Here is a 10,686-nt window from a genome sequence, read left to right on the forward strand (position 1 = left end):
CATTTATAACATGTACCCAATTTCATCCTAAATTCCCCAAGATGATGTTTCCCACAATAATCACATGTCTGGAAAGGTTATAACCCAGAAGATCCACCATGTATAGAAGAATGAACAACTGAAGAACCAGATACAACAGGTCTGACACTCGCACCACCTCTCTGAAAGGACTCACCCCTGCCTCTCTTGCTGGGGTGTGCAGAAGAATCAACAGAACCAGAAGGTCTTCTGAATCAATTTTGAGCTCGATCACTATCTCTCTTGCGCTCCATACCTAATCGCTCTATTTCCTCAGTAGTCTTGGCTATCTCAACCAAGGCATCAAAATTCCTCTCCTGGTGGGTAGCAACTCGACTCATGATCTCATACTTGAGTCCATTCTCAAACCTCAAGCATCGATCTGTCTTAGTGTCAATAAGTCTAGGAGCATAGCGGCTCAATCGGATGAACTCAACCTCGTAGTCCATAACAGACATATTACCCTTCTCCATATTCTAAAACTCCTGGCGTCGCTCCTGCAGATATCTCTCCCCAATATAACGACTCCGGAAACGTGCCTTGAAAAGATCCCATGTTAACTGGTTTCTCGGATTACTACCAGAAATCGATTGCCACCATCTAAAGCTCTATTTCTTCAACATAGTTAGGGCTCCGTTTAACTTCTGCTCAGGCCTCAGATCTATCTCATCCATAACTCTCTCAGTATCCTCCAGCCAATACTCAGCATCAATCGGAGGTCCACCAGTAATACCCTCAAATGGAATTACTCCAGAAGCTACCAAAGAATTCGAAATCTCGACTGTAATCATATTACTAGGGACTCTAGCAGCTCTCTGAAACATGTGAAAGATAACTCTATTAATGACATCTTCATTTATATCAGTATCCTCATCTTCAGTGATGAGAGGGTCTCTCACGGGAGTAACCGGATCATCATGAGAAAGGGTCGGATCTACTTGCGGAACAGGAGGATCACGTGGTGACATCGGATTATTTATCGTAACAGGAGGTCGAGAAACTCATCATCGTCCACGGCCACGTCCTGTCCTACGACCTTTAGCAGCGCTCATTGTTGGATCTATAAGGCTCTACAGAAAGAATTTGAAACATAAGTCAGATTAGCATCAAGGATCTCGGATAAAAAATAATTCATAAAATAAGATGACATTTTTTTAAAATATCAAAATTCCTAAAAATCCAGGGTTTAGGACTCATCCACAGTCCGAGTGTTTAAAACCGAAAGCTCTGATACCACCAAATGTAACCCCTAGACCCGACCTGAACATTAGACCCAAACCTAAGCAGTCGCATATCCCATTCAGAGATTCTTGTTATATTTAAAACAATTTATAAAACATTAGAGGTAACACGAAACAAAATATTGATAATACAGTTATATCCAAAACGATAGCAAAATACATGTCACCAAATACAACTAAAAAAAACATGTAGAGGTATTCGTTCATACAAAAGTAAAAGTAGTTGATCTCCTCTGATGCCAAATATTCTAAATTACGGTCTGTTGTTATCTGAAAAGGGTAAAAATTACAAAATGAGCTAAAAAGCCCAATGTACTTCATACAATGTATAAAAATATATTAATAAAATATTCCAGTATAATCGGTTTATCAAACATGTTTTAAAAAATATGAACACTACCCCCATCCGTCAAGTCCAAAATGTATAGGTTCCCCAGAACCATACACCCACTATCAAGTCCAGTAGGGCCCTGAGCACAAAGCCGAGAAGCCAGTAAAGCCCTGAACACAAATCCGATGAGACTCCAGGTATACTTCCTCCAACATTATTCCCCCAATGACAGTAATAAACATGTATGTATTCGAGTGAAAATAGAGATTAATCCATTAAAACATGAAAATGTTTCATGCTTGAAAAATCATATATCGAAATTACGGAAACCATAAATCAAATCAGTAATATCCGGTAAATCAGATGTCGGGTAACCAATATTCAGAAATCAGGTATCATTTAGTAACAATATTCAAAATTATCACCAATTTGAAACAATTCAGATAATAGTTTAAAACAGTAAGATAACACCGTCAGGAAACACACCTGTAACAGTATAAGTAATCGGATAGTGAAAGCTACTACTGGGTCTGTCGATCACGTTCTGCTGTAGCGCTAGATCCTACGAATCGGAAAAAATCCATATTTGAATCCTAATATGAATAATCTTAACCTTTATTTAAATAATTTACGGAAGCCTACGGGTAATTCTCGTAGTACGCGGTTCGGGCAGATCTGACGAACGAACAACACTGGACCTAACTGATCCTTGCTTAGGTGAAACATGAGTGCATTCATAAAATATCTTACTGAATTAATTCCATAACCATATCTCAAATAAATAATAAAAAATGCTAAAATACTAAGCATTTTTGGGTTAACGAACTCAATTCGGGGATTTCGGGTCAGAATTTGGAAAAACGAACTTCGGAATTAGATTCAGGACGTTGAAAAACATAAAATATGACCTTTCGAAATTTTGACTTTTTGATTAAAGTCAAAGTCAACGGGTTTGACTAACGATTTAGAGGCTTTTGGATTCGAATTTGGAAAAACGGACCCCAAAAACAGACTCGAGACGTCAAAAAATATTAAAATATGTATACCCGGAAAACGTCAACGGTCGTTTAATGGCCGGTCAACGCTGGTCAAAGTTCTGGTTAACGTTGGTCAATGACAATCAATGACGGTCAACGGGTTGGGTCAACGATTTGGGTCGGGTCAACGTGTCGAATCAGGTCGGATTGGTTCAGACCGGTCAAACCAGTCAAACCGATCAAACTGCCCTAATGTCATTTCGAATCTCCCCTACGCGCAGGGGCTGCGGGTTGGGGGCGCATGCAACGTGCTCTAGTGTCCTAAAAATCACGAAATATTTTTCTAAAATTATTTTAAGCGATTTTGAGGCACTTACAAAGCTCGGTTCACAATTTTGAACGGTGGAGAGCTCAATTTCAATACGTCGAAAACTTTGACCGCTTAACCTCCCTCACGCGCCGTCGCCGACAGAGACAAGGAGGACACCGGCGTAAACGGAGCAACGATCGACGATGAATTGAAGATTTTCTCGACGGTGGTGCTAAAAAAATCAAAACTTTAAATCAAAATTCACGACGTTTGACAGCGTTACACTTCAATTGATTTAAGGGGTTTGTTCCTCGCTCGATGACGAACACGATGGTGGTTTCAAATCGACGATCGGAGGCCGGACGACATCGAGATCGGTTTTGGAAGTTGGGTGTTGGAGGAGGAAATTTGGGAGCTACACATATAATGCATTTTCTGTCGATACTATTTGGGTAAATTCAGGGCTTGGTCCCTGAATTTCCTTTAACTCTAAAATAGGCTACAAGTTTTGAAAACTTTCAATTTAATTCTCAAATTTCGCCAAATTACTTAATTAAAAAAATTTCTTTTCCAATTTTCCGGGTTGTTACAAATAATATGATAACTGAATTTACTATTTTTTAGAATAATTAATGAATTATTCTAATTAAGTGAATGTTGTGAAAATTTGATAATTATTATCTAAATTAAAGAATTCATTTTAATTAAATTAGAAAGAATTATGTTATAAAACGAACAAAAACTCAAAATATTCAAAAACAACTATATTTTAAACTTTTAAAAAGTTTGTTATGACATCATTTTTCTTCAAATTCTAGTAATATTTTTACACTTACTTTATAAACTAAATTCTCTTTATTTCTATAACTAACTAAATTATTATATATCTAAAATCCCCACACACTTTTACCCTCACAAATTTTGTGAAAATTCTCTCTGCTTTCTTAGCTTTTTCTCAAAGCTTTTAGAAATATAGGTTTTTAATTAGTTATGAAAACGAATTAGAATTAACAGAATTTATTTTATAAACTGGGGTAGGAAATATTAGGGAATTTAAAGAAGGGTAAATTATGCGTTTAGTATCTAAACTATCAATTTTAGCCCGTTTCAATACCTAAACATTTTTTTTAAATCATACCTAATGTCTAGTTTTTGTTTCATTTTTGTACCCGTCATTCTTGGTCATCCAACTTCCATGGTCCATCATCTAATAGCCCTGAAACTGGATTATGTTGGTCGGCATGCCATTCGTTAGTGGTCCACTATTCGGATTGGTCATCCATCCACCAGAGCTATATCACGTCAACTTTTTTGTTAAGTTTTTAATAGTATGATACAAAAATGAAACAAAAACTAAACGTTAAATATAAATTTGAAAAAAATGAAAGTTTATTTATGTACTAAATATTGGAATAATTTACCCTTTTAAAGAAAAATGAATGTTATAATTAACTTTTTAAAATTTAAGGTATAACTGTCTTCAGAGATTTAATTTTTTTTATACAATAATCCCTTTTTATTTAATTAAAAGAAATTCTTTTAAAAAGGATGCGTTGAATCTTATTAGAAATAATAAGCAAACTATATTTTACGCTGTCCATATATAACTCTATATTTTAATCCTGAATCACTCAAAATTACTTGATTAATAATATCTATAAATAAGTTATAATTTTTTTACATTAACATTTTAAGAATATTTTATCTTATAATATATTAAAATTAAATTTATATAATATATTAAATTTAAATTTAAAAACGTTCCATCATTTGTTATCATTAAACTCATTGATAGTGGTGATATTCGTGCATCATATACGTTATGGTGAGCAAAATTTGGTTCGACTTGAAAAATAATTTTTTTTTATTTTGAGTTATTCGAGTTAATTCGAATTATCAATTTAGTTTTCGAGTATGAGTTGAGTTGAAATTTTGAGTTACTCAAAAAACTAAAAATTTGACTAAGTATTTTGACAATTTTAGGATTTAGTCTCTATTTCATTATTCATTCAATTTCTCTTTCATTTTAAGTCTATTTTTATCAAATTTGAACCACATGATCCTAAATCATCGTAGAATATATATGTACTTTCAATTCCTCTTTTTGATAATAATTTTTTTAGTTTTCAATTTAATCCCTCAATTTTTCATAATTTCCTTATTTCTTCAATTCGTGCTTTATTTTAAGTATGTTTTTACCAAATTTGAGTCACAAGCTCATATACCACAATAGAATACCTATTTAACTTCAATTCTTAATTTTTCAGTAAAAATATACTCTCTTTTTTATTTAGTCCCTTAATTTTGCATTTCACTCAATTTGATCTTTTGACTACAGTTAATTGCAAATTCTTTCTTTCATTGTTTCATTGACTACTTTATACTCTCATCAATATTTTACTCTCAAAATATTTTCTTTAAAATATAATATTATGAATATGTTTTATAATTTTAGATTGTATTTGATATATTAAATAACGTTGTAATGTGAAAAGAATATACAATATATAGAAACTCAATAACTCGAGTCAAAAAAATTTCAAGTTAAGTTTAAATTGCAAAATATGACTTGTTAACTCGAAATTTTTTTACTCGACTCGATCGAACGATCATACTAATATACACCGTTTGCAGTGCATAAATCTGATTGAAATGTGGAGATAGCCAAGGCAAAATAAAAAAAATGTAGAAGTCAAACAATAATAGTCATAGAACAATTAATCCGAAGATTCCTCAGCTAAAATTTCATCACTTTCATAAAGGAAAATTTAAAACAAACAAGGAAAGGTCGTCCCCACCTACACTTCTCATCGGTTCAAGTCTTCCTCGTAGCTCGGTTCACGCGTTTTTCCTTCCCAAGACGACATTAAAGCTCTATGTCAAGGTTTCATCATTAATTCATCTCCTTTCTTTCAACACTTTCTCATCAACAAATGAACCATCAGGTGTTACTCCTCTTCTTCTTCATCTTCTCTTCGTTTTCAAACCTTTCTCTCTCTGATCCACGAGCTACCGAGGCAGCTCTCGTATGCACCAACAGAACCGCTTCAATAACCAACCGCAAGACCTTTGCCGCCAATTTCTTGGCCGCCATGAACACATTCACGCCGCTCATCGTCCGTCAGAGGTACGCCGCCTTCGTCAACGGAAGCGGTGACACCAAAGTCTACGCCTTCGGTGAGTGCATGAAAGACCTGGATCAAAGCGACTGTAACGTCTGCTTTGCCCAATGCAAAGCGCAAGTCTTGAGATGTCTCCCGTTTCAGTCGGGCACACGCGGAGGCAGGCTTTTCTACGACGGCTGTTATTTAAGGTACGACGATTATAACTTCTTCGGCGAAAGCTTGAGTCAAGGAGACACTACTGTTTGTGCCACCAAGGATGTTGTCGGGTCCAGTAACCGAACAGGTTTTAGAGCAAACGTGATGGCGTTGGTGACAAATTTGAGCGTCGAAGCCCCAAAAAACGATGGGTTCTTTGTTCGATCTATGGGTAAAGATGACAATGTTTCGGTTTATGGATTGGCTCAGTGCTGGGAACTGGTGAATGCGAGTGCTTGTGGAAGTTGCTTGGCTGATGCGGTTTCTAGGGTTACTTCTTGTCTTCCTAAGGAAGAAGGAAGAGTGTTAAATGCTGGTTGTTACTTGAGATATTCGACTCGTAAGTTTTATTACAATTCAAGCGTCCCACCAGTTTCTGAAAATCCAGGTGAGTTCAGATTTTAAATGTCCGCAATCGTAATAAACATAACATAACGAAAAACGTGGCCGCCCTTATTATCATTGCTCTATATAAATGTTACCATGTTTTTCAGGAAGAAGAAGATTAGCTATTATCCTGGCAACAACGTTCTCTGCAATGGCTCTAACATTGATCATTGGAGCAGCCATTTTCTTTGTTAATAAGAAGCTTGTGAAGAAAAGGGAAGGTAGGATCCTTGTCCTTGGACATCTTGAAATGTTTTTGTTTGGTTACCTGGAAAATGGAACTGATTTTTTTCTTTGGTATAGAAAGTAAACAACTTGGAGCTTTATCACCCTTGCTGAACAAGTCCAAGTTGAATTTTTCGTATGAATCTCTCGAAAAGGCTACAGATTACTTCGACGACTCGAACAAGCTCGGACATGGCGGATCCGGTTCGGTGTACAAAGTAGGTTGTTATTCGATAATTTAGTTGTCTTAGCAGATAATCAAGGTGCCATTCAAGGAACTAAAAAGGTTTTTCCTATAAATTTGCTCTGTAAAATAGGGAACTTTATCTGATGGCAAAGTTGTTGCAGTAAAGAGGCTTTTGTTTAATACAAGGCAATGGGTGGATCATTTCTTCAATGAAGTGAATTTAATCAGTGGCATACATCACAAAAATCTCGTTAAGCTGTTGGGATGCAGCATTACCGGCCCGGAAAGCCTTCTTGTTTACGAATATGTGTCGAACCAGAGCCTACATGATTACCTCTTCGGTCGATATTCGTGAACTCTGGTTTAGTATCCTGCAATTTTAATAACTTGTGTGTTTTCACTTATGAGCTGATCAATCTGATACAGTTAGAAGAGATGTTGAGCCATTAAGATGGGAGGCACGGTACAAGATCGTGTTGGGTACGGCCGAGGGCTTGGCCTATCTGCACGAGGAATCGAAGTTGAGGATCATACATCGAGACATAAAACCTAGCAATATTTTGCTTGATGAAGACCTCAATCCAAAAATCGCTGATTTTGGCCTTGTTAGACTTTTCCCGGAAGATAAGTCTCACATCAGCACCGCCGTCGCTGGCACATTGTAAGTTGAAGAGTATTTGAAACATGATCTCATATTTAAACATGTTGCAGATCGATCATGTTAGTCGTTTAAATTTGGATATCACTAACTTGGAGTTCAATTGCTCTGCATATCTAGAGGATACATGGCTCCGGAATATGCCGTCCGTGGCAAGTTATCTGAGAAGGCTGATGTTTATAGTTTTGGTGTTTTCGTTGTTGAAATTACTTGCGGGAGAAGGAACAAGTGTTTTTCTCCTGATGTTGTCTGTATCCTACACATGGTAACCTATTTTTCCGAGCTTATCGAATACACTACGCTTTTCGTCTCTAGTTTTAAGGTCTTAGACTGATCGAAGATCATTTTTTCGGAATCGAAAGGTTTGGGATTATTATGCAGCAGATAAATTGAGGGAAGCTGTTGATCCGGTTATAGAATATCATTTTCAAGAAAAGGCCTCTAGGTTGCTTCAAATTGGCCTACTCTGTGTACAAGCCTCGGCAGAAATTCGACCATCGATGTCAAGGATCATGCAAATGCTTACCGAAGATACTCTCGAAATTCCCCGGCCGATGCAGCCTCCACCTTTCTATTGTGTTAGTAGTTCGGAAGTTAGCCAAAACATTACAGCTGCAACTTGCAATTCTCAACCCGAGTCTCACATGCCGTCTTTGGGGAATAGCACGAAACAATGTACGATTGAGCCTAGACGAATTGCTGGTTCGAACAGGATTCACAACAATGGACTCGACGGTTTCCGAGGATCTTTATCGGCTCCTCTGTAGCTTTATTGGTTCTTTGTGTTTCCGGTAGCACTACGAATAAGATGGTATTTTCAAATGACTTTATGGTAGGCATAAATTGTTGTGTATATATCATACAATAGGAATGATTTAGATTTATTTCGTCCAATAGTATTTCTATCACCGATTAAGTATAAAATTAAATGTTAGAACTAAATTCATATATCAAATTATAGATTTAATTTAATTTTAAAAAATTTCGAAACATTTAACTTTAAAATCAAAGAGCGTATGAAAATTAGGGTGAGCTTTTAATCAAGTCGAGTAAAACAAATTTAAGTTATTCGAGTTGACGAGTCCTATTTACAACTCGGAGTTGACTTGAAACTTTTTCGAGTCGAGTAATGTAACATCCCAAAAACTGGGTTAGTGACCAATTTGTAAGATTTTAATATTTCGCGATCAAATTAGATAAATTGAAAAGTTCAGAGAGTTAATTTGAAATTATTGGTGTAGGTTAATTAGCAAAGATAGAAAGATGGAAGGGAAAAAAGGTCTTTTAGCAAGAATGGGATTAAAAAATCATTTGGGGTGTATTATATTACACATTGAGTAGGGGAAAGGGAGAAAAAAAGAGAGAAATCTAGAATCCTTCTTCATCCTTTCTTCTTTCTCCCACCGTGAGTTCTATTGCTAAGGTAAGATTGTTTTCAGTTGGATATTTCTTGTAAGTTATGAGTAGTTTTGATTCTTGGAGTATTAGAAATGCTTAAGAAAGCTTAAAAAGAAATAGAAACTAAGAGAATTATAAGTTATGGGGGATTAAACATAAAGGGGTTTTAAGTGAATTTTTGAGAAAAAGTTAGTAAATAAATTTTGAAGTGAAATTTGACTTGTCATAAGCTGAAATAAGAAATCTAAAGTGTTAGAAATGGGTTTAGAGCATGTTGAAAGTTTGGTAAGATTCTTAGTTTCAAGTGATATTATGGGAATTTTGATAATTAAGTGTGTTATAGTAATATAAGTTGATTGTTATAAGTGTAGTTAAGTTTGAAGGCTTGAAAGGAAGTCATAGTGGAAGGTTTAAGGGAGTTTTGGTCAAATTTCGAGTTGAAAAGAATAAGTTCTTGGCAGGGGTATCGGTACTGGATGAGCAATACCGATACTTCAAATTGAAAATAGGTGATAATTGGGTCTGGGTATCAATACTGGATGAACAATATCGATACCATAAGTCAAAAGTTGAGGAATTATTCAAAAAGTATTGATACCAAAGTAGTAGTATTGATACCATTTTCAGAGATGAAATTCCAGAACCGAGAATAGGTATCGATACCGAAGTATAGTATCGATACTATAAGTAAAAAAGTATCGGTACTGTACCTTAGGTACCGATAGTATTCATATAGAATTGGTGAAATTAAGTGCATTGTTTAGCTTATGTTAGTAAGAATTGATTATAGTGATATGAATTCTGATATTTATGTTAATCGTATATTTGTGTAGATATAGAACACAAGCAAGTATGGGACGAGTCAACAAGATAAGATTGAGCAAGAGAGGGATAAAGAGTTATAAGCGTTGATTGGACTAAGTGAGGCTAAGATGAGTGCATGCTACTAGGAAATATGATCATATGGAAAGAAAACTTGCGATGAGTCTATTTCCAATGTATGATTGCATGATTTCATTAATACAAGTCTATTATTGATATGATTTCTATGTGTACATGAGTACATGCATATGCTTATATGTTATACACACTGTTATACATGAGCTATGTATTATATGTTATTCTATGTGTTATATGATCTATGTGAATATATGAGAACAAAATATAAGCTATGTGATATGATCTACGTGATTACATAAACATGTGATATAAGCCATGTGACATGACCTACGTGATTACATGTCTATGTGATACAAGATACAATAAATGATATAAGTGGTAAAGGCCATATTATGTGATATGAGAGTTGAGGGTATAATTTGCATGCCAAGAGTCGAGGGTTCTAAGCGATCCTTCGGGACAATTCTATATGGTCCTTCGGGACATTTCTACTCGGTTCTTCGCGATAATACTATGTGGTCATTCGGGACATTTTTATGTGGCACTTCGGCGCAATTTCTACGTGACACTTTGGTGCAATTTATACGAGCTGTGGTGACAACATTTATGCACAACCTCAATACACTCGCATACCTTAAGTTCTCAGTAATGTACCATGAGATACTAAAAGATATAACATGAATTAACACTGCATAATGGGATGTGTTATTATTGGTTAAATACATGATGATGTA

General features: G+C 35.5%; 1 protein-coding gene across 1 annotated transcript; it reads left to right on the top strand.

Annotated features, from left to right (window-relative positions):
* Positions 1-5,757: 5,757 nt before the first annotated feature.
* LOC120121957 (cysteine-rich receptor-like protein kinase 3) lies at positions 5,758-8,478 on the top strand. The gene is made up of 7 exons (XM_039141220.1): positions 5,758-6,585; positions 6,692-6,805; positions 6,888-7,027; positions 7,127-7,337; positions 7,423-7,657; positions 7,775-7,919; positions 8,017-8,478. The coding sequence occupies exons 1-7, from the start codon at positions 5,811-5,813 to the stop codon at positions 8,419-8,421; spliced, it is 2,025 nt and encodes a 674-aa protein (XP_038997151.1). The 5' UTR covers positions 5,758-5,810; the 3' UTR covers positions 8,422-8,478.
* The last annotated feature ends 2,208 nt before the right edge of the window (positions 8,479-10,686 follow it).

The sequence above is a fragment of the Hibiscus syriacus genome, unplaced genomic scaffold, assembly GCF_006381635.1.
Source record: "Hibiscus syriacus cultivar Baekdansim isolate YM2019G1 unplaced genomic scaffold, ASM638163v2 tig00110384_pilon, whole genome shotgun sequence".
NCBI lineage: Eukaryota > Viridiplantae > Streptophyta > Magnoliopsida > Malvales > Malvaceae > Hibiscus > Hibiscus syriacus.

Coding starts and splice junctions, on each gene's coding strand:
- LOC120121957 (XM_039141220.1), top strand. CDS start 5,811: ATGAACCATCAGGTGTTACTCCTCTTCTTCTTCATCTTCTCTTCGTTT. Junction 6,806..6,887: donor GCTTGTGAAGAAAAGGGAAG/GTAGGATCCTTG, acceptor TCTTTGGTATAG/AAAGTAAACAACTTGGAGCT. Junction 7,658..7,774: donor ACCGCCGTCGCTGGCACATT/GTAAGTTGAAGA, acceptor CTGCATATCTAG/AGGATACATGGCTCCGGAAT.